This window comes from Poecilia reticulata, chromosome 18 (genome assembly GCF_904066995.2).
Source record: "Poecilia reticulata chromosome 18, P_reticulata-male-v2, whole genome shotgun sequence".
NCBI lineage: Eukaryota > Metazoa > Chordata > Actinopteri > Cyprinodontiformes > Poeciliidae > Poecilia > Poecilia reticulata.
In genome coordinates, this window is record NC_088847.1 from 19699480 (window position 1) to 19723479 (window position 24000).

Sequence of the window (24000 nt, forward strand, 5' to 3'; positions counted from 1 at the left end):
TTACCACTTTCTACGATAATGTCAGTAAAGTAGGAAAGAAGGATAGCAGTGAGGAGGAGCCATCGGAGCCGGAATAAACACACGGAGAAAAACCAGGAGGATAAGACGAGATAGAGGGAAGACGGATGGGTGAGCTGGGTGATGGATGACAGACCACACCGTCAGCAACGTTCGTAATTAGACCACCGAGTCTGCTCGTGTTTACGAGGGTCTGAGGACGTGCTGCAGAGGGAAAGGGAAAAAAAAGAGGCGTTTTATATCTCCCAGTTGTTTAAATACTGAAAAGTGATGCTTTAAAGAGGGAGAGCAGTCAATCCTCATGAGTGTGTTCGACAGAGAGCAATAAAGCAGCAAGGTTACACGTTTCACTTCTGGGGATTTATCTGCTTAATCCTCCTGTGGATATCTTCTTCCCAATCGCTGCTCGGTTGGTTAATAGTGTGTATTTAAGTCAGGTAAGATTGAAAAACAACAAAAATCAATTACGTCCAGCAGCCTTCCTAAACCGCTCTCCCCACATTCTCGGTGTTTTGTCCCCGCCTTTTTGCTCTGATTGGAGATGAAACATTCATTAAATCAAGAGCCGGAGCAAGTGACCTAACCCTGATCTACAAGTCTAATGGTGCTCCTGAATCTCATTAGGTTTTCCTCCATGTGTTAGCGGGTGCAAACCCTGCTATGCATGTTAAGGTTAGCATGTCGGGCGGCGCTAGTATCTCATTAGAGATAGAAACGTATGACAAGCCTCCTGTATGCAATCATGGTTTTCTAAATTGCTGCATTTAAAGCGTGATTAAACAATAATTATTCAAGCCCTGCAAACATTAATGCAGAAACAGATGCATTCAGATGCATTTGCATTTCTTTTTTTACATGCTAATGACATTTCAAATAAGGAAAACTAACAAGCAGGGCTGCGTGTGGCAGAATGGCAGAGCCTCTGTGTTTGTTACCCCGTAGATGGAGGCTATTAGCCGTCGATGCAGATGTTCAGGGTTGGACTTCTGACCCCACGACCCTTGCTGCATGTCTTCCCCCCCTTCCATTTCTGCCACTTTTCTGTCCAAAATCCTGCTAATAAAGGCTGATAGTGCCACTAAATCTATACTAAAGATGTTAGTGAGCACTAATTCAGTTCAATTTAAAAGTACTTTATTTATCCCAAAGGGAAATTAAATGTTGCAACTCATTTCATCAAAGTATCTTCAAAGAGTTGTTGTGAATGGTGATGTTCCAGTAGCAGTCAGTCTCGAAACAAATCTAAAAAGGCCTCTGACTGAAGACTGTTGCTGTATGACAGAATCATGGCTGTCACAAGATGTTAAGAGCTAAATTAATGTGCTGAAATGTTAATGACAAAAATCCCAATGATCCTGGAGTTACAGAAAACAGCAAGTGTTTGCTTTAACTTCAGAGTAATAATTTTTATTTCGTAATTTAAACACTTCATGTTTACACTATTGCTAGCCTCTGGAGCGGTTTGAGTAATAGTACGTTCTAAATATCATCGGAAAAAAGTATCCTAACCTATATATGTTAAACACTTAAATTGTTTCAGTTCCGTTTTGACTTAAATGTATTGATTTTAATTTGTACTTTTTATTGTTGTTCTTTTATTTTGTTGTTATTTCCCTTTGGTTGTTTTGTGCATAAATACCTCTGTTTGCTAGTCGGTTTTTTATGCAATAATTGGACAAAAAGAACATTTTCATCTGCTCTGATGCTGTTCAATAAATATTTAAACATGCCAGTTTAGGAGAGTGTGGTCAAGAGGTAAGCAGAAATGTAAAACAAAAAATAAAACCACCCATTTTAAGCATCATCCAGCTTCATGCTTCAGTCCTACTTTTAAACCCTTTCATGTTTATGTTTCCAGCAGCAGCAGAAAGCTGATCTAAGCAGTAAACTCCTTCAGACAATCCCTATTTATGCTGCCTGCTCAGCAGCAAATTGCAGATAAAATTAAAGAGTTGGCTGGTGAACAAATTAAATATTTAGATGTTAAAGTCTCAGATTATTCCAACGTGATATATTTTTGTGGAGTGTTATTTCTAGAAGCACACACAGGTGAAATGCATTTGTCTCTGACCACCCACAGCTCTAAAAGCCCGACATATACACATTTCCAGCTGTATTTGTTTTGCCCATTATCCATGAGGCTTTTACTTCTGCTTGTGAAATGGAGGATAATCAGATTACTTGCTTTATCTAAGAGATTGTGCTCTTCCTCTCAGCTCACACGCTCCTTGACGAACACACAGTAATGCTTTCTTTTATCTGTGAATTAGGACAAGTGCTTCATCCTCATGACCATTAGCCGTTTTAACATTAGCTTCTTTGTCTTCAGTAATGACGCTAATGCTGTACAAGAAGAGGAAGCTCAGAGATAAGTACTGGTGATAAGGATAATGGACTGTGTTCGGGATAGTGATGGGAATCCTGGTGAAAGCTTCTTGCAAACTTTAGCAAATTCCATGATCTTATCTTTGTGTGGGTAATTAAAGGTTCAAGGCTGCTTTAAGGTGTTAGGTTAGAAAACAAAATCCCAAGCTTTGAACATCTTTCCAAACACTGTTCATCTGAAATGGAGACAACAAAGCTGCAAGACAGGACGAGTATTAGCTGTGCACTCCACAAATTTCATAGAAAAGTGGCAAGAAGACAGCCATTGTTGAAAGAAAGCTGTAAGACGTACAGTTTGTTTCACAAAGAAAGTGTTCTGGACAGACGAAACCAAAATTAAACTATGTGGCAAATGTACAAAATGTCACATGGTGAGCAACTAAAACTACCCGTAAACACAACACCCACATCTCGAAACGTGGTGAAAGCGGGAATGCTTTTCTCCAGCAAGAACATGGAAGCTGGTTGGAGATGATGGAAGATGAATTGAGCTAAATACAGGGTGATGCTTTACTTAGCACAATTTAGCAGGGAGAAAACCTGCTAGAGGCTGCAGAAGACTTGTGATTGGGTAAAGAGGTTCCCTTCCCAGCAAAACTACCCTAAACATACAGCAAGAGTTACAAAGCTTGGTTTAGAGCAAAATTATATTAATGTTTTAGAATGTCTAAGATTTATGATTTCGTTCACAGACCGTTCAATCAAAGAAGATTGAGTAAAAGTTACAGTTTCTATGCACAGCCAGCAGAGACATACTCTAATGTTTTACAGCTGTAGCAAAATGTAGTTTTACAAAGCATTTTTTGAAGCATCACATTGGAAAAGTTTCCAAAATTCGAAATAAGTTTATCAATTTCACAAAAACGTTTTTACATCTGCTTGAGGTGGTGTGCCTTACCAGAGGTACAAAACTCTGAACATTTTCAAAGTTCAAGCCTCCAGCTTAGAGGGGATAACTCCACAGTTTTTCAAACTAGTTTGCGACCTCTACATCTTATTACGTCAACATCTTACGAAATTACGATTCGCGTAGCTTGGTTGATTCGCTCCAAACCAGTGGATGGAAATACGTGTAATTGGCATTTTCTTTCCTGCAATATTTTAAAAGTTTGCTCAAAATTTGCAAGGCAATTGGATGGAAACTTTTCTACTGATTTGCAGGGATTGGATAAAAATGCCCGGCACACCTTTGAAGTCAATGACGAAGTCAGTGATGCAATCTGCTGGGTTTCTTTTGACAGAAACTACTTTGAATAACTAGTTGAGCACACTGTACTGTGAATTGAATTTAATTGAAATCCAGGGTTTTAATCACATAAACCGTTGAAAACCATGCATCGTTTTTCTTCGACACCACTATCATGTTCTTAGTCTGTGATATGAAATCCCAGTAAAATTGACTGAAAGTTATGTAACGTTCAGGTGTTTTAATACTGTGGGAAATTAAATGCAACAAAAACATGGCTCTAGGCAATATGAGCCACTCAACAGTATATTTTGTGAAGATTTTAAAGGAGCGTGAGGTTCCTAAAACGACTTGTGATCCTTGCAGTATTATGCATTCTTGTGCCCGTATGTTGACTTTATTCGACACTGAGGCCAGTCCCCTAATCGGTGCGAGTTTCAAAATGTGCCTTAACATGAAAGTTCTGCCGTCTGTGGAATTTCCCGCTGACATCAACATTTTTTTCCCCCCACAATGACACTGACAGCATTCACTGTGTCCTTGCTTGTCAGCATGTCTGTGTAAATATTAATGATGAATGGCGCATTGATGCCGTTTGAGATGATGACAAATAGGACATTGATCATCTGGTCTGAAACAAGAGCCCTCGCCACACCAGAGGCTGTGTGACCTAATTGCTTCAGAGTCACTTCTGCTAAAGTGATGTGGTCGCAGCGAGCATTAATTCAGACAGACGGCTGAAAAGGACGTGAAGATGAGGGAAGAAAAAGCTCTTTCATCTGGCTGTCAAAGGGGAGGCAGAACAAGAAATCATTCAGAGAGAGTTGAACAACTTACAAATAATGCAAAGCTTTATCTGATTACTTAAAGGTAGCATGATGCTCCAAGAGGTTTGACTTTTATTTATTTTCTGAACATGTCTCTGCAAGGTTTATTAGCCGATTCTAGAATCTCTCATATTACATTCAAATCCTTTTGTTTAGCTTTGAAAATGTAAATTTAGGTTTAAAAACATGTATTTTTCCAGCTGGAAATGGGTGGTGTAGCCAAGTCCTGAATTGAAATTAATAAACTGTGGTGGGGTTTGAGATTATGGTGAGCTCATTGTCAAAAATGAACCATCAAATTACCAGTGGAAACACGTAAAAAGCTGCTTAGCAAACATAAGAGGAATATCGTCGCAACGTACTTCTCAAAATGTAGTCTTGTAAAGCAGTTTGTCAGATGGCCTTTAAAGTAATATTGAAAGTCTTCTTTAGTTGAGTAGCTTGTATAGAAACTAACGTGAATGAGCCTGAATGCAACTTCTGATGGATTACAATGGTGGTTCTTTCAACAAGCAATATTGTATTTGCAGCTCTGGAAAAACTTAAGAGCCCCCTGCACTGAACCTCATAGAAAACCTCCTGGTTATTCCACCAAATATTGATTTCTGAACTCTTCTTGAGTTCAAACATTAGTATTGTTGTTTCTAAATGAATATGAACTTGTTTTATTTGCATTATTTGAGGTCTGAAATCACTGCATCTTTTTCGTTATTTTGACCATTTCTCATTTTCTGCAAATAAATACAACATTTTTACTTGGAATTTCAGAGACATGTTTTCAGTAGTTCATAGAATAAAAGAACAATGTTCAATTTACTCAAACATTTACCTATAAAGAGTAAAATCAGAGAAACTGATCATTTTAAGTGGTCTCTTAATTTTTCCCAGAGCTGCATATTTAACAGTATGTGAGATTTTATAAGTTTAAAAGCTGGAGATGCTGGGGATTGAACCCAGGACCTCATACATGCAAAGCATGCGCTCTACCACTGAGCTACATCCCCTGCTGGAAGTAGCAAAGTGGTCTCTTAATTATTTTTCAGGGCTGTACATGCATATATTTCTTGTTGAGTTTTTGATGCTTAATGGTGATAATGAATAATTGTGAGAACTACATCACAGAAACACAGCAAATTTGTTATGAATGTTGAAAATTTGGGGTTTTATTATCGTACTGGATCCTGCTTCTCTCTCAAAGCTAGAAGAAAATTGGCATCAGCAACGTTCTTACCACTCCTGGATTATAGATTTATATATGAATACTTTCGGATATGATTTCTAAGTTACTTTTTTGCTCTTAAAGCAAAAAAGTCATTGTGAAATGTAATGGTAATGGTGAGACAAACTAGTTTAGCTTAGTTCAAGCACAATCTGGGAAAAAAATGAATTTCAGGGCAGAAAAGGACACGGAGACTAAGTGAGGACAGCAGCTGTCTGCCTTCTTTGAAGCACTTGGAAAAAGAAGATACAAGTATGCTTGATATCAGAGAGCCACTTGAAAGAGGAGTGAGTTACACAGAGGGATCAGAGAGCGGTGAAAATTACAGAAAATATCAGCCACACAGGGGCAAGGAAAGTATTTTAATTTAACGGAGGAAATTAATCACTTCTGTCTTAATAAAACCACCAGATGTCTACAGACTCTACCTAAAAGAATCAACAAGAGATCACAGTGGATTGTATGTTAGTATCTGAGATGTTGATATAAATAAAACAAGGGGCTCAGCACGACTACAAGAGAAGTTAAACAGAAAGGTTTGGACACAGGGAGTTTCAATAATAATCCTGAAGAAAATGGAGGAATCACAAAAATCAGAGTGTAGTGGGACTGTCCACATGGACTGGATTTTATGCTGTCGCTGTGTAAAGGATCTTAAAAGTGACCAATTATGCTTCCTTGAACATGTTGGCCGATACTAAACATGTTCATTACATTTATTGCACAAAATAGTATTTAGATAATGACATTTTTAGAAATATGGTCACTTTTGCCTATTTTGAACTCCTTTCAGAATGAGCTATTTTAGGGAGTTTTGTCACTTTAAACCCAAATAACCTATTGCTGGCCACGTCCCCAGCTCAACGTTTACACTCGTGTGTAAAAATGGCTGCAAACAGATGCTTTATACAACTGTACATCTTTGCAAAAAAAAGCAGAAGTGGAGCCTCCTGCACAATCCAGCCTCCTAATATTTTCTTTTTGTAAACAAATGATGACAAAAAAGATTTTTCAATTTTTCTTCAGTTTTCCAAAACAATAAACCTCATAATACTTCAGACATTTTGCCTCATAAATATTTAAAAGCAAGACTTTTTACCTGAGCCTGAAGTAGACAGGTATATAGAGAATAGCAGACACTAAAGCTATACACCTTCTGGATGTTTTATAGCTATCAGTCTCTTTGAGAAGCGTTTTAGTTTCTCTCTATACCAACCATCTGTCCCATCCCCAGTGTAAAGCAGGAACCAAATCGAAGCTGTTTCCTTTTGCCAGCTGAACTACGACTGACACCCCACCATGTGTCAGACAGCCTCTGTCTTATCTCCTTAGCTATATTCTAGATCTCTAATGTATATTTTCTTGTGTGCCAAGCAGAAAATGTAAAAGACAAAACAGACTGACGGACAGCTGCGGCGTTGACACAGGTGAGAAGAGGACATGTGGATGTTCGTCATGACGCAGAGCAGCCAGCCAGTTTCGGTGACGGGCTCAAATCTGGTGCAAACAGAGACGCTGCTCTCCATCTGTGTGGCCACCTGCTGTTCTGTTAATGCAGAGGTGTGAACAGCCTAACCTTGGCACTGACCGAATGTGCACGTAACAAATAATTTAATTACTGTTAGTGAGAAAAAAAAATACCTCGTTCTCCCTCATTTTGTAGCCAAGCATACAGTAGAAGGGTGTTTGTGTGTGTGTGTGTACCAGCAGGTCTGGGTAGGGATTTGCCTCTGTGCAACCACACACTGAGCCGAACTAGCTCACCAAACGAGAGCGAGAAGACAATTCGAGGTAAATGTCTGCCGGTGTGCGGCTGCAACAGCAGATGAAAGGGAAGCGGCTGGTTGAAAAGCGGAATTACGATTTAACACGGAGCCGGAAGAAAAGAACGGCGTTAATCAGCACCTCCCAGGACGAGGATTCACTCAAGATGAAATGAAAAGGTTCAAGTTTAGGAGTGGATTCAGCAGCAAAGTCCCTTAAAGGTGCTGGAACGCTGTAACCGTGACAACACGTGATGACGCAAGTAATGATGTAAATATTTATTCATCAAATAGTCGGAACCAGAGTAAACCGACACCACAGTTGGCAAGTGAAAAGCGCTTTTGATGGTGCAAGTGGGTTTCCCATTAAAAAGGACTGAAAATGCAACAGTAGTTCACTCAGTGTTTTATGATGACACCTGTGCCAAAGGGCCTGCAGCTCAGTGGAGGAGAATAAGCTCTGCATGTAGGTCCTGCTTTAGTCCCCAGCATCAATTGTCACCAAAAGTCTCACTTAATTCCTATTGATATATATTGGAACCTAAAAGCTCCGCTCATGCATATTTAATAGATGTCAAACGTTGCCAAAGAAAATCCAAAACAAACAATTTAGAAATATTAAAATTCTACAAACAAACACATGGTATCCAGATGACTCTGTTTCAATGTCTCTTCTGTTGTCCTACTCCAAAGCATTATGATGTGGTAACCTTGCAATGTTTAACACACACCAGAAAACCAGCAATTTTTCCTCTCTTCAGTTAAGTTCAAAGGCTAGAAGAACAATTTCCACAGTTGGGTTGTCTGATTCACTCTCAGTTGGGCTGCAGTTCCCACTAAAAACAGCTTGTGTTACCTTGTGCTGTGTACTTTTAAGAAAGGTTATAATTGTTATTATTGTATATGTTGTTTATTGTTGTGGTTTCTTGGTTTTGGTTTTTTCTCTTTTCCCAGGTTTAGAGGCAGACTATTGACTCTATGTTTCTTTTTACTCCTCTAATACAAACAATCTCAGTCTTTCCCTTTAAATCCTTTCTCCATCTTTCTTCCTTTCTTTCTCATCTCTGTGTTCATTACATTCTAAATTAACACAAACCAATTTCTAATAAAGTTTAGAAAGTTTAGAAATAATAAAGTTTAATATACTAATATACTATTAATATACTAATTTCTAATAAAGTTTAATATACTGTGTATATATAAAAAAAAAAAAAATTCCCTTCTCACCCTCCTCGGGTGGTCTGTTTCATCCTTTGAGCTCGGGTCCTCTACCAGAGGCCTGGGAGCTTGAGGGTTCTGCGCAGTATCTTGGCTGTGCCTAGAACTGCACATTTCTGGACTGAGATGTCTGATGTTGTTCCTGGGATCTGTTGTAGCCACTGCTCCAGTTTGGGGGTGACTGCCCCGAGGGCCCCGATGACCACAGGCACCACTGTGGTCTTCACCTTCCAGGTCTTTTCCAGTTCCTCCCTGAGGCCCTGGTACTTCTCCAATTTCTCATGCTCCTTTTTCCTGATGTTGTAATCACTTGGTATTGCTACATCCACCACAACGGCTTTCCTCTGTTCTTTATCCACCACCACAATGTCCGGTTGGTTCGCCATTACCATCTTGTCTGTCTGGATCTGGAAGTCCCACAGGATCTTAGCTCGGTCATTCTCCACCACTTTTGGGGGTGTTCCCCACTTTGATCTCGGGGCTTCCAGTCCATATTCTGCACAGATGTTCCTGTACACTATGCCCGCCACTTGGTTATGTCGTTCCATGTATATATATATATATATATATATATATATATATATATATATATATATATATATATATATATATATATATATATATATATATATATATATATATATATGTGTGTGTGTGTGTGTGGGGGGTGCGCGTGTGTGTGTGTGTTATTAATTACCCATAAGGATTTATTTTAAAAAACGATATGTGTCATTGGTAATAAATTGGAATTACAGCTTTAAAGAATTACTTGTTTTGCTCTACAAGTTGTCAATAAGAAAATTGATTAGGATTGCTGTATAAGTGAAGACAGGCATAGTTTAGACATGGGGATGTAGCTCAGTGGTAGAGCGCATGCTTCGCATGTATGAGGTCCTGGGTTCAATCCCCAGCATCTCCAGGTTTTGAGCTTTGACTTTCTCAAGTTTCCAGCAGAACCCAGGGATGATAATAGTCTTTAGCTACTTTAAAATTCCTGTGGTTTGACCCTGAAGTATGAAATGTGTCGCATGTGGGATGTAAAAATGATAATTTAGCCTCGTATGCTCTGAAGCAGCAGAGAGGTCCATCCTAGGAACAGCAGACCTCGACTCAAGTTACTGTCATTTAGTGGACGGTTTTCTTAAATCTGGTCAGAATTTGAGTGGCAGACATCAGCAAATCAGATAAAAAGTTTCCAGGGCACCAGGAGCAGCTAAAGTTTCTTGAAATTATGGAGTAGTCTGGGTTCGGGCACCTCTTCAATGTTGAATGGGTGCCTGTCAAACAGGAGCGGTGGCCCCAATAATCAAAACATGGGACCAGAGCTGCTTAGAGTCTCTTAAATCGTTTTGATCATGTGATGATTTCATGTGTAGTTAATGCAAAACATGAAGAGAAAATGGAGAGAGCAAGACCTATTTTAGGCAGAATGTAGCTGAAAAGATTTTCACAAATAACTAAAGTGAAGAATTATTCCATCCAAATTGATTTAGTAAAACTAATAATATACTATTTATCTAACTCAGCACAAAGAATGCCTTATGATCTAACCGAGATATAATCCTTCTGAGGTTCACTGAAGAGAAGACATGGCTCAGAGGAACCATGTCGACCTCCTGGGCTGCGTTCGGGTTTGTTACTTCCAGCAGGGGATGTAGCTCAGTGGTAGAGCGCATGCTTTGCATGTATGAGGTCCTGGGTTCAATCCCCAGCATCTCCAGCTTTTTAACGCATAAAATCTCACATACTGTTAAATCTGCAGCTCTGGGAAAAATTAAGAGACCACTTAAAATGATCAGTTTCTCTGATTTTACTCTTTATAGGTAAATGTTTGAGTAAATTGAACATTGTTCTTTTATTCTATGAACTACTGAAAACATGTCTCCGAAATTCCAAGTAAAAATGTAGTATTTATTTGCAGAAAATGAGAAATGGTCAAAACAAAAAAAGTTCAGAAATCAATATTTGGTGGAATAACCAGGTTTTCAATGAGGCTCAATGCAGTGGGCTCTTAGTTTTTCCAGAGCTGTATTTATTGTATTTTTTGTTAAATGACAACAGTTTTAGAGACTTACAGACTTACTTCATGAGTAATTAATCCAAACCTTAAATTAATAAATTGGGAAAAGTGAAGTGTAGAATCTAATGATGGCATATACAAAGTATTACTTTTTACAAGCTGTTATGGTTTTGTCCGTTCTTGAGATCAAGTTGATAAATCTAAATAAAAAGTTTAACAATTTTAATGACTCAAAGCAACTAATCAGTGAGAATCATTCTTTCCTACGACTGAACTATTAAATCTTTTGGACAAAATAATTACATTAAACTCAATTTGGAGCTTTAAAATCTAAAGTGAACTGGGTCTCTGTGACGACATGATTGTGATGTACTGCAATGAAATGGGTTGATTTGCTGTGAATTAGGATCAAACTGGATTCTTTAGAGTTGGATAAAACTGATTGTATCTGTTAGTCTTCCAAAGTGCCAGGAGATAACACTCGTTAGCTCATTAAAATCGTATTGAATGGCCCACAGTGGCCCATTCACACATCAACACTTGGCATTCATGAGCTGACAAGCTAAAGTCTGTCATGAATATTTGCATCCACGTATTTGACTCCTCCAGATAATGTCCGAATAATGTCGGGCAGGGTGCAAATTATGCTGTGACAATCAATGAGGGGCGGTGGGTAGAAGGAAGGATGCACTTACCTAAAAAGTGTGGAAGTAAATCTTCCCTAAGACAGGTCTGTATTTCAGTAAACTGAAGTATTACGAACAATATAATCTTCGTCTAAAATCTACAAAATTCAACTAACAATAGGTCTTCAGAATATTTATTTTTATTAGCTTTTTTTATTAGAAGTGTTTTTCTTGGCCTTCATACAAAGGAAACTATGTTCAACATCCACTGATGTGATAAACGCCTAACTCTTTACCATTGTTTGAACCAGATCCTATGAATCTTACGCCATCTTGTCAGCGTAACATAATTTAGCTTAATAATAATTTTCTAATATTTATGAAACAACCAATTAATAACTTGTCGCTTGTAATTCATTTTAAACATCAAGGACAACGAGTCAATGCTTTCCAGTTTCAGACTAACAAAGTGACTTTGGGTTAAAGGGAGTTTAATTTGAAATAAAGTCTACAACTAGATAATAAAACGAAGCGCAATAGATCTAGGTTGAAACATCATAAATCTGCGGTAATACAAGAGAGATAAAGCAGATGAAAGGATAGAGGAAATTAGATATTTTACCGCAAAGTACAAGGGAGGAGGGGGGAGACGTAGCGGCAAAGAGCTATCCTGAAAACAGGAGGAGGTGGAGGAGGAGAAAGTAATTAGACAGCTGGAGAGGAGAGAGGGAATCTGCTGTGGCTTGATGGAGAATTGCGCACGCTGTGAAGTGGGGTTTGATTGAAGAAAAAGTGAAAATCATGAGAGAAAATCGCATTGGCTCAGTCCACACACTCATACGGCACTTTGACATCTCAAGCCCAGAGACAGAGATGGGGAACATGTGCAAAAAGAGATAGTCATGAGTCATGTGTGGAGGACACACATATGAGATGCGTGTAACGCGACGAAAAAAAAACATACGGCAGAAGTGACTGTGAGTCAGTGCTGTGGCTTTGAGAGGAGTGAGAATGAGAGGAAAAGGATGAAAGAGGGAAAAGAAGGAGAGAGGATTAGAGGTGATATAATGTGCTAACAATTCGCTTCTGTGGAGGGACACATCCAGGAATCGCCTGAAGAGTGCCAGCTTAAAATTTACCCAAGATGTGACTGCTTCTGCTTAACGCTAAGAGGTTTTAGGCAAAGCTTTCAAAGAAATACCACAAGCCCCCACGTTAATTGCTGTAATAAAGTAGACGCACTGGTGATTACCACTGCTTTCATAAAATGTGATTACCTTCATTTTAAATATGGCGCCAAATTCCTTAGGATCAGCAATCCACACAAACTGCAGACGTAAGATTACACATTTTCTTTGGAAAAAACGTCAGGGTGAAATAGCACTCTGGATTTTAAGATCATTCATTCATCATTTCTCCTAAATTTACAAAACTTAATTGAGGGAAATATGGTCAGAAAATGAAACTAAGGAAAATCTGACTAAATGTCTTTATGGAATAATTATAAAACTAGAAATGTTGCGTCTTTGAAGACATTAAAAGGCCTCCTCAGTTCTGATCGTGGTAAAGAAATTCTAGCTTTTTACATTTTGACACTATAGTGTCAAGTTGCTGCCCCTTGTGGGACGTTACAAAAAATGCCAACATGCTGATCACACTTCAAGGTGTGAATGGTTGTGAAGCTCCCTGAGTAAAAGACTAAAGACTGCAGTGTTGGTGTTTGATAGGTGAGAGCAGGGGAAATCTCTGCGATTAGAAACCTTTATCTCCTGGTAAACGTGTTTACTCTCCAGCCTATTGCAAAAGATGGTGCCATTCTGTTCATATGTGAACAAGTCTAGACCAGAATAGCTCTGACCTGTTGCTCCTTGTTTGTCTTGGATATTCACATCTCTTCTCACATTGTAAAAACAAGCTTCAATGTACTTTATCGGGACCTGAGAACCTGATTTATAATGAGGTGAAAGGGAAGTGTGACTATTCAAAATCTAAAAAAATGTGGCTCTGCAATTGTATTTAACTCCAAATACTCTGATGCATCTAAATAGAATCCAGTTCAAACCAACTTCAGAAGTTACCAAAGTTAAAAAAATACTTTTAAATCATAAATGCCATAATTAATCTGTCACTTTGTAAACAATCAGAAATGGGATCCAGCACAGAGAGCCTGCTTTGCTTGGATGGCATCCTGGGTTTAACCCCCAGCTAAGCTTCTCATTAAACATGTTTAAGAAATAGACAGGCTAAAAGCAAAAATATTCAGAAATTGTCAAATATCTTTTTTTTTTTAAATCCTTAAAAAACAGTAATCTGGTACAAGCAGGCAGATTGAAGTTTGAAAATAAAGGGTAAGCAGCATAACAATATTCTCACTGTCTTCTTTTATGTTGTCAATGTCAATTACTGCCACCTACTGGCAGAGACAGGTATTAGGAAGTTATGACTGAGGTTTCAGCAGGAGGGGATGTAGCTCAGTGGTAGAGCGCATGCTTCGCATGTATGAGGTCCTGGGTTCAATCCCCAGCATCTCCAACTCCCTGGCCAGAAAGTCAAACTTTAGCTGCAGCTGTTAATCCACTACCCAACATGCATCTGCTGCTCATTTTAACCACAAATCTAAATTTAGACGATGCTTACTCTGAACACGAATGTCGGATTAAACAGTTAAGAGTCGCAGCGTTAAAAGCCGTTATGAATGCTGCGACATGCGTTTTATAAACGCCAGCTCATTTATGCTGAAAGATCAAACAAAATTAGGAAAAGGAGCAATTTATATGGGATTAAATGTCATTTGTAAATGCATCATTCATAGGAAGCAGCTGCTGTTTACTTTAGAGTTTACAAACACTATAAATATTAAAAGCCTTAACAGCAGGGAATGTTTAAGAAAAAAAAAAAAAGAGTAATCTTTCTCTGACTGTGGATGTAATGACTCTACATTTTTTATTTATTGCTGTTCCCAGAATTTAGATGTTTAATGCTGTTTGGAAATGACAGACGAATCTCAGCATTATCTGTGTAGCGGCAGGAAGCTGGAGCTGAGAAGAGACGACGGGTTGTGAGCCAGCACTGGGAGCGCCCGAACACAGCTGAGCCGGTCCCTTCGAGTTCCTGTTGTCTTAGTGCTGACTGTTTACCTTCCAGCTAAAACCAAACAAGTTCATTCATGTGAGACTGATGGGTGCATTGATGGAGAGCTGATCCACAAACAACACATAATGTAAAGACAGCCCGTGTTGGAGGGTCCGTAAATAGACCAAAGAGTGTGCTTTTGAATTTGGATTAGAGGCACATGCATCTGTGGGCTAAATGTAAATGAAGCTGTTATGAAAATGACACGTATCTGACAGAGTGCTGATTTGAAAAAGCTGTTTTGAATAAGCATTTTCCCAAATACAATATGAGGAGGAGGAAGTGAGTTAGTTAGCCGGCTGAAATGGATGAATCTCTGAACGACAACACAATGGGCTTACGATTTCTTTCTGTTTCAGATCATCAAACAGATTATGATACGTGACAAATATAGCCCAAACAAATACAAATGATCTGTTCCAATTATGCTTTTATACATGATCGGGAATTAAAAGAACTGTACAAAACACTTTGACTCTTTGTAAATAAAAAACCAACTGATCCCCCTACACGTAATAACTGGTTGTTGAAAACAAGTCGCCACACATGGAGAAGCAGCATCTATTTTCACTGCTCCTCAATTCTGAAACAAACTTCCAGAAAACTGTGAAACCGCTGAAACATTGAGTTCCTCTAAATCAAGGCTAAAAGCCCATTTTTGCCACAAATTGCCTGTTGCTGACGTGCATTATTCAAACAAACTTGCCGTAGAATTATTTGGCATATCAAGTGTCTGGTGGCTGATTTCCTCAGGAAAACTTTTGCAGAAAACAAGATGGGCTTTCGCTGTGTGTCAGAGTTCATAACGTTAAGGCTGATTTTTGCAGAAACTATCAATTCAAATGAAAGCTATAATTAAAATATTAAGAAAAACAAAAACACCTCACAATGCATCAAGTCTCCTGCTAAATCGCCGTCTGCTTCGGAGGAAAACAAACCAACAATGATCCACGAAGAAAATCAGACTAGTGGTGATTTTAGATAATTGTTAAGACCAAACGATCTGCTTCACCAAGAAAATTCGGGCTGGAATGAAACTCATTAATCATTTAAGCTTGCCCCCGTTCCCAAGGCCACACAGTGCTCTCTGGAGACAATCCGACAAAAGAAATTTATTGCTGTTGTTGCCCCGGAAAGTGTTCCTGTCAGTGTGACGGCGTTGCTGTGGACGTCCTCCAGCCCAGACAGTGACTCGTGCAAAGATTCGTAACGTCAACATTCGACCAGAGTTCATCGTTTTTCAGTCTGCAGTCAGGAATGTCGGCCTTCAAGGGTAAGATCTGCAGAATCTTTTTCATGCAGGATTTATTTATCTGTTTTATGCTCTGCACTTCGTCTCAAATTAAAACTCCAGCTCATTGTATAATTAAGATTTATTGGCAATTTAAATAAATGTCACATGTTTTGTCTTCTAAAAGATTCACCACACATTTTTAAAATGCCTTTTCTTTCCAGCTGGCGTCATTCTTGGGTTTTATCTGAGATGAATTCAGATTCCTTTTCAGAAGAAAGAACAAACTGCAAACTTCCCATAACTGCCATCATGTTTCTAATTTTCACATTAAAAGTCATAAATTAATCTTATAAGTTTAGATCATTGAACATGCACAAGGAAAACAATCATATCTATAAATTGGAACCTGTTAACTTCCAACAGTGCATCTGGACAAGATCCCTTAGCAACAGTCAAGAAAGAATATTTCCAATAAAGACATATATGTATGAATGTATATATGCACTTAAATGTGGTTTCATAAAAAATCCCAGCATCGCACCAGAAAAAAAAACGCATGTAAACTCCACATTACCCAGAGTCCATCTCCATTTTCCACTTCAGTTATTTCAAATAAAATTTATTTATTTGACTGAGTAAAAGAACTCAGCAATTCTAATGTAAATATTCTGATACAATAAATAGAAACGTGTGCTGATTTAAGTCGCAGGAGAATTGTGATTTCTGTTTTGCTTCTACTCTCTTGATGCTCCCAAACAACGCTGTTGCTAGTTATAGCAACAGAAAGGTTTAATGGGAAGAAGTGGGACAAAGGAACACCCATTTCTGTCAGATGTTATGTAAAAAGCCGAGATGCAGACAGCAAGTTTTACAGCGTTGCGTAACTGATCAAACTGTGTCAGGCAGGAAAAACATCACAACATCGTTAGTGTGATGGTTTTCATCATGTAAAAGTTTGGGGCAAAACAAACTTCCAGTAAGCTCAACGATTTCCTCATTTCATGACGCACTCGATTAAAAAATTCTGTTTTCCTTCCCTTGAAAATATTTCCAAGTCAATAAAGCAGAACAGAAGGGCGATGGTTACGTGAAACAACGGGAAAAATAATTGGATGGTAAAATATCCCTCCAACTTTGATAATATCAGCTTTGCCAAAACTGCAAAAAACATTAGTGATGCAACATTATGAATGAGTTCAAACAGAAGTGAGTGTGAACGGGAGGGGTTTGGATACGTTTACAGCTAGCAGCGCCAGTTAGCAACATTTAAACAACTCGTCTTGCCTATTTTCAAACATTATCAGTTGAAAATCCTCCTCTATGTGTTGTACCTTCAGTCATTGTGGCTTCAGGTGAGTGGGAGTCCAGGCTCCAGTCATTCGTTCCAACAATCTGAACAACCAGGAGCCGCCTGAGTGGCACCAGGTCAGCTTCTTTCAGCCCGCTCTCCAAATGATGAATCAGGCTGCGCCCCGGCTGGCTGGTCACCACGGTGACCTGAGAAAACACAGAGACGAACCGATTAAAAGCAACTTCTTTAGAAACAAATCAAACTAGATATGTTGTGAAAACATTCAAACAAACAAACAAAAAAGAAACTCCACATATAATTTTTTCCCTATATTAAAAATAAAAGAAATCTTGGACATTTTACAACATCAACTGGATCAAAATTATTAAGATTATTATGAGTTTAAAGAAGTGCAAGGTACAAGATAACCAAAACATTATTAACCACTTCAGCTCAAACACTCTGGATATTATTAGACATGTGTGATGGGTTACCTAAACCAAGTCAAACAGTTAAAATGAACTCTACTAGATACGAAAGTAATAAATGTGAACTCTAAAATTAAAGAAGAAAACAAAGAAAACTCCAAAACACCTTCATGCTTGTTCCTAAAGTGGAAAAGTTTTTGTTTGTTTTTATGCCAGAAAGTGAGAAATGGGTCGTCAGTCTTTTTAAACGAAACGAGTAAATATCTGGTTTCACCAAAATCATGCGTGTGGATAAAAAACTTGTATTGTCTTAGTAGATTAGCGACAGGCGTGCAGACACTCATGCACAGGGTTATTATGCCTCTGCGTCTGGTAATAGGAGCTATTCATATCGGCTGATGTTGGGAACAGAGCGTCCCAGTGTGTCATCCACAAACCGCTGCGTCTGGAGTCTGTAGAGCATTAAAGTTTAACAAGCACAGATGCGACTGGTTCTTTTAATCCCAAATTTGACAATCTGGAGTTTTAGCAACTTGTAAGAACATCTACACAAACATCATCACAATCAAGAGCTTTGAGTTAAGCAGCGCTTCTAATGCTTTATTGATGCAGTGTGCTACAGGGCTTGATGTATGATGATAGTTTTACTCTGTAGTTAGAAGAGTTTTGGCCGTTTACACCCGGGCAAATGTCTGAAAGTCAGCTACTGTGTGTCTTCTGTTCTGCTGACTGACCAACCCGTCCACCAGGTCACGTCTGTATGTGAGCGGTTAACAACAGTCGCCACACGGTTCCCAAAATAGTCACTTTCTTGCTATTTTTAGCACCTTTTCAGACAAAAAATAAAAAATAAATCAGAATGTCAAGCTTTCTAAAGATTGGCGATCAGCCAAAAAACTACAATCAGTGCCCCTCTTGCAATTATTACATTGAAACTATGCACGGTGTGGAAATTTGATTTGTATTGAAAGTGTTACATGCTCCAATAGCAACAGTGGGGATGTAGCTCAGTGGTAGAGCACATGCTTTGCATGTATGAGGTCCTGGGTTCAATCCCCAGCGTCTCCAACTCCCTTTCCTCAGAGATCTGCAGTTATACGCCATCTTAAAGCACAAATCATGACCTGCAGAGCTGGATTGGAAAGTACAAATCTGAAACTAAATGTAGTTTAATTCAAGAGACTGAAAATCTAATGACATGTTTGCTGGAGGGAGATGGAGAGTTTTCCCTTTCCTCAATTTTGTTGGATAAAATCAGTTTCACTTCCAGTCCTTATCAAAGAAGGGTAAGAAAAAAAACAGGATGATGTTGAGCTGGAGCAAAGTTTGTTTCAGATAGATCAACATCTTCAGCCTTCAGGACAGAGCCGATAGTTTCAGCTCTAAAAGTTAAGTGCAGCAAAGTTTCTTTCTAAGATTTTACTGACTCTTCTTTTTTTGTTGAACTTGTGATTTTTCCAAACGTATGATTCATTGACTGGTTTTCCTCCGCTGATCTGAGAAATTAAAGCTAGCCAGCAGTACGCTCAGAGTTCAATAAATCCCCTGCAAAAACTTTGCTAGACACCTGGCCTTTTCCAGAAAGTCTCCGGTTCAGAGGAAAAAGAAAAAAAAAGACTAAAAGAGCCTTTATGTACCTCCACAGATGCGTTGCTGGAGGCCTGGTTGCCTGTGCTGGTGTGTCTGATATACTGCTTAAACTGCTGCATACTGTCCAGCACCGCCTGTCGCAGCAGATCGCCTCCTTTGGCTGCACTTTTGATGCAACTTTCACCTGGAACAGACCTCAGCTCCTCCACGCAGGAATGCAGCCTGGCCAAATTTCCACGGACCTGCTGTAAGCAGAAAAAACAGCCGGGTTGAATGCGAGTGGACAGACAGAGAGGCATGACAACATGCTTTTGTGATGTTCTCTAACCACAAATGGCAGCAGACACTCTGGCTGCCTGCTGATGGCGTAGAGGCTGAGGAGGGGTATCCTGCAGGGTCCATCCAGGCTGCAGGCCAGCGACAGGAAGTTGTCCAAGGCATCACAAAGCACGGAGCAAGTGTCTGACCAACCGGGGGGCAATGCCTCCACGATCAGGACCCTCGCTGCTTGACGGGGGAACGAGGAGGACCAAAAGACCAAACTCCCCGTACTGGAAGAACTGGGTTGCCTCTTCCTGCTGTCCATGGGCTCCTGGAAGACAATGTGCACAACACACCAAAAAAAAATAAAAAGTGACTTTAAAACAAAACCAAATCCTTTACCTAAAAAAATAGAAAACTAATGTGTGCATTTAAGGAGAGCACAACATGAATTAAATTTGTTGGATATTTGCAACTGCATAAAGAATAGCAGAAATATAATTAGTTTTAGTCCAGAGCACGGTTACATTTGTTGCAATAGTTGACAGGGAGCAGTTTTGTCCTTTCAATTGGAATGATTTCATGTTTGTTTCATCATGTTGCCTTAAATTTGTCCCTGAGACTCCATGGCAACATTTGCTTGTTAGAGTTTAAACACATAAAAAAACAAATTCACACCAAGCGGAATAAAGTGGCCAGGTGAGGTAGTGAGCCGGTGATAAACTCTGGAAGAAGAATAACTCAAGGTAGTTTACTTTTTGTTACCAGGCTGTGTCATCATCGGTTAGGAACATGTCCAACAAAACACTTGAGCGATCAAGCTGAAAATAACTGACAGATAATATTCTCCACAAAGACTGAGCTCCCACCATCTGTCTTCGACTCAATCCCTGTAACAAACTGAACCACCCATGACGACCACATCAAACACCTTTCACCCTCACACCTTCCACTTGCGTCATCTTTTTTTCTTTTTCTTCTTACTCTTCTGTGAAGAAAAAGTAATCATCAATCTGAGATGTATGGTCTCTGCAGGCAGATGTTGGTTGAAGTGGATTTTTCTTTTCTTTTTTCTTTTTTTTTAACGGGTATTATTGCATTTCACAGGCTGGAAAAAGGTGAGAAAATTTCACAGTAGAGCACAATAAATACATGTCTGTTTTCTTATTTTATACTTATAAGTAGGCATGCTAAAATCACTCAGTCGGTGGCTGGGGTTTTTGGTCCAATTACTCGATTCGTGATTGCATTAATAGCTGCATCATCGCCTCAAAAATAGGTTTTTATTTGCTGTCGCCAGCTGCAGTTTCACATTCTTTCATTTGAGGTCTGATAAACCCGGTTTTAACTAACTGACTACAAATACAAGCGCATTTAAATCCAAGTATTCAGTTATGTGATGTTTATTATTATTATTGCTGCCTGTAGTTGACATCAAACCGGACTTAATAAGGTTTATGCTTAACTAACGCATACAAAATTTGGTTTCCATCAAAAATTGGAAATTATATTTGTCTTGATTTCATCATTAAAAAATAAGGCAATATAAATGCCTCTTTTTTTCCAAGGCAGAATATTTGCTGTTGCTGCTTTTAACGGTACAATGTCATATTATTAACATTGTACCCTTACAATGTCAATATGTACAGTAGGTGGACAATAGTTACCTTTTGGCTGAGTAAAAGCTCTATTTAAAACACAGAACTACTAACAAAGGCAGAGATCGTTTGTTAATTTTAATATCTAGAAAACCTTTAGGGTAAAGTCGTTTTTTTGTGTTTCCTGGTAACTTTAAACTGTTTTTTGTGTTAACTGAAGGAATAAATTATTTTAGTCTACTTTCAGACAAAATTATTTTGACGTAAGTTTAGTTTTTCTATTGTACCTAGTGAATGCAGCTATTTTCTACATTAAATTAAGAATTTCTATCAAAATAAAGCGCACACACACAAAAAAAACAATGCCTACAATTAAAATGTATAAACATTATAAGCTATATCTTATTATTAAAATCAGGTTAGATATTGGCTTAGCTATTTTCTTTCTCTCGCTTTAGCATTAGCTTAAACTAACTTGTATAAACTTACTTCTCCTTTATCTTGTAAAATGAAGAACTGCTAAATGAGCTACAGCTAAACACTTTATATGTGGACAGCACCAAAAACAAATGTTAGCAACTAAATCGGAAAGTTTTAACTGCTAAATTAAACCTAGAATCTGCCTGCCTAGATAGCGTGCTAACATTTGCTAGCGCTAACGCTATGCTAACTAGCTTCATCAGCTAACATCCGCTTGTAATATATTTAAAAATCTCTTTACCTCTCATTTGGTTCTCTCCATAGCAGTACTAAACTAACCTTTGCGTTATATCCCGTTCTTTACGACTGAAATATAATGCTTGAGCCAGTAAAAAGAAATCTAGAGAGTTATGTGGGTAGGGATTGCTTAGGGATCAAACTTTTCATACATTTACCATAAACAATATACAGCAGAAAACTTTGAAAGAGTTTATATCTACAATATCTATATCTCTAAATAAAAACATAATTGCAAAGTTTAATCAAATTGATAGCAGAGATATTTTATTTACATGTAAAAATAAAAACGAAACAATTTGGTTCAAAGGATTGGCAACTTTATTTGGATAAGAACTACAGATGTGGCAATTTAAAAATTGCATGCTGAAGAACTATTTAATAAAATTGATTGATTTGTTTGAAAAGGAGGAAACTTGAGAGCATTTTTTTTTTACATTTTCCTAAAACAAAAACTCACAATGCCTTATTATAAGTAAGATGGGGAAAGGAATTGAGATGGCAATACTCAGTGCTTCAATATTAGCTAAAACAATTCTGGTTGCGATGAGAACATTGTTTGCATAGAGAACAGCAATCACTGGAACCACTATATGAATAACTTAGCAATCTCAAACTAACTTAGAATCAGTTAATACACATATACATTTAACAAAAAAATCCAAATAACTGTAAAGACTTAAATTAAGCACTAAAGTGAGGGGATGTGTTTATTTCCCTTTAAATGGTGAAATAACACCCCAAGAAAACCTTACCTTGTCCTCTTTGTCGATGTCAAACAGTTTATTCTGCTGTCTAACTCTTGCTTGGTGTCATTTATTGGGTTGGATCATTTTGGATTGAAGAACCAGACATACCAAGTTCACCAAGTTGGTCACTCAAACCCAGGGCCCTGACTGGTGTTTGGAAGAACCAGAAGCAACCACAACAGCCTGGCACGTCCTCATCATGCCTGTCCCTAGCTTGGTCCCACACTGCTGTGGCTTCCCAAACCTCAATTAGTCAATTTGTTTATGCTTTTCTCTCTCTTGTACGAACAGCTCACCCTGCCTGATCCCACAAGGACTTACGGTGGTTGAGGTCTGCAAGCAGGACGTTGCGTCTGATCATTGCATCTCTCCACAATGACACTAATTCCAATCAAGATAAGACTTGGCTTTCCAGAAAGGGAGATTTCAACCGCCTTCATCAAACTGCCTCCACCAGAAGCTGTTTGGCATTCACAGAGAGGATTTGGCAAGTCTATCCATGGGTGCAACCTACATACTCAACACTGTTGCTCAGCCCACAAATGTGGCACCGTTTAAGAGGAGATAAAGACGCTTTCCAACTGCTTGGTTACAATAAAGGGGAAAAAAAAGATACACGTTTCTTTACTATTAATAGCAAGTGCAGTTGTTAGATCATTGTTTCAGACAGCTTAACGAGATACTGTGAGGCTAATTCATTGGATGAGATGTTGACTTAGCAGTTCACTTCTGTGAGGCTTCAGATTTAACTCCCAGTCTATTGCATCTAAAAGTTTTGGAAGCTGTCACTCCATCAAAAAAGTTTACACCAATATGTTACACCAATATATGACATGTTGATTTGCAAATAAAAATTATTTCTGTAGCTTTTTAGAGCAAGGCGTTGTGGAAAAAAAAAGTGCTTTTGAATCTTATTCTGCCCCACATCCATCTGTTTGGTTTCTTTCATCTTTTCAGATGAATGGAGGGAAAAGATCAATGAGAGGCCAGTCACTGCAGCAGACTAAGAGAGCAATATGGAAATCTGTTCCTGATAGTTGACCTACTTGACTGAAGTGCTTTCTACTCCTCACAGCTGCCGAATATGTGTGAGAGATGGAGACCTTACAATCTGCTTGCGGAATCACAATCTAACCAGTGTCAGTGAGGAAAAACTCAACTTTACTGATGACTATGAGTGGGTATGAAGGGATTTTGTAATCGAAGTGCTGCATGGTCGCAGACCCTCTGAACGCAGTTTGTGCTTTGTTGGGGTTAATGAAGTTGTCATAAAGAAATGTGGAACATAAACATCTGTTTTTGGGAGATAACTCTCCGCACCTGGCAGAAACCATTTTCCCGATGTTCCCGATGCACTGGTGCTGATTTGAATGTAAGCCCTGTGCATTTCTGCACAAGTGTGTGTGTGTGTGTGTGTGTGTGTGTGCGTGTGTGTGTGTGTGTGTATGTGTGTGTGCGTGCGTGTGTGTGTGTGTGTGTGCGTGCGTGCGTGCGTGCGTGCGTGTGTGTGTGTGTGTGTGTGTGGTTTCTCAAAGGCACTGGCAGTTCTCCATAATGCACCCCCCTCTCTTGATTTCTTCCTTTTCCTCATCAGAAGTCCTCATCGTGCCTCTGCCTCTCACAGGTTTCCTCTTTCTTTCATTCACCCGCCTCTCTCAGAACCTTCCTGTCAGACCGCGATGCTCTATTTTTATCTCTAACGTACATATCCAGGCACACGATTCTTGGCAGGATATGC

At 38.8% G+C, this 24000-nt stretch overlaps 1 protein-coding gene and 5 non-coding genes across 11 annotated transcripts in view; 4 read left to right on the forward strand and 2 right to left on the reverse strand.

Moving 5' to 3' along the window:
• Positions 1 to 22844, reverse strand: part of m1ap (meiosis 1 associated protein) — a 38987-nt gene extending 16143 nt beyond the window's left edge. The window contains exons 1-4 of one of the 6 annotated variants that reach the window (XM_081599302.1): positions 22269 to 22844; positions 19266 to 19529; positions 18985 to 19182; positions 16960 to 17125 (exon numbers count right to left, since the gene is read on the reverse strand). In XM_081599302.1, coding sequence (XP_081455428.1) covers positions 16960 to 17125; positions 18985 to 19182; positions 19266 to 19523 — 622 coding nt within the window. In that variant the 5' untranslated portion in view covers positions 19524 to 19529; positions 22269 to 22844. Of the gene's footprint in view, positions 1 to 16959; positions 17126 to 18984; positions 19183 to 19265; positions 19530 to 19725; positions 20633 to 21285; positions 21458 to 21517; positions 21673 to 22268 lie in introns of those variants that run through there. The other 5 variants (XM_081599300.1, XM_081599299.1, XM_081599301.1 and 2 more) reach the window with 5 other exon arrangements.
• Positions 5349 to 5420, reverse strand: trnaa-ugc (transfer RNA alanine (anticodon UGC)). The gene has a single exon. It is a non-coding gene; the product is annotated as a tRNA-Ala (tRNA).
• trnaa-cgc (transfer RNA alanine (anticodon CGC)) lies at positions 9464 to 9535 on the forward strand. Its single transcript has one exon. It is a non-coding gene; the product is annotated as a tRNA-Ala (tRNA).
• On the forward strand, positions 10265 to 10336 carry trnaa-ugc (transfer RNA alanine (anticodon UGC)). The gene has a single exon. It is a non-coding gene; the product is annotated as a tRNA-Ala (tRNA).
• On the forward strand, positions 13723 to 13794 carry trnaa-cgc (transfer RNA alanine (anticodon CGC)). Its single transcript has one exon. It is a non-coding gene; the product is annotated as a tRNA-Ala (tRNA).
• Positions 18344 to 18415, forward strand: trnaa-ugc (transfer RNA alanine (anticodon UGC)). Its single transcript has one exon. It is a non-coding gene; the product is annotated as a tRNA-Ala (tRNA).
• Positions 22845 to 24000: the final 1156 nt, after the last annotated feature.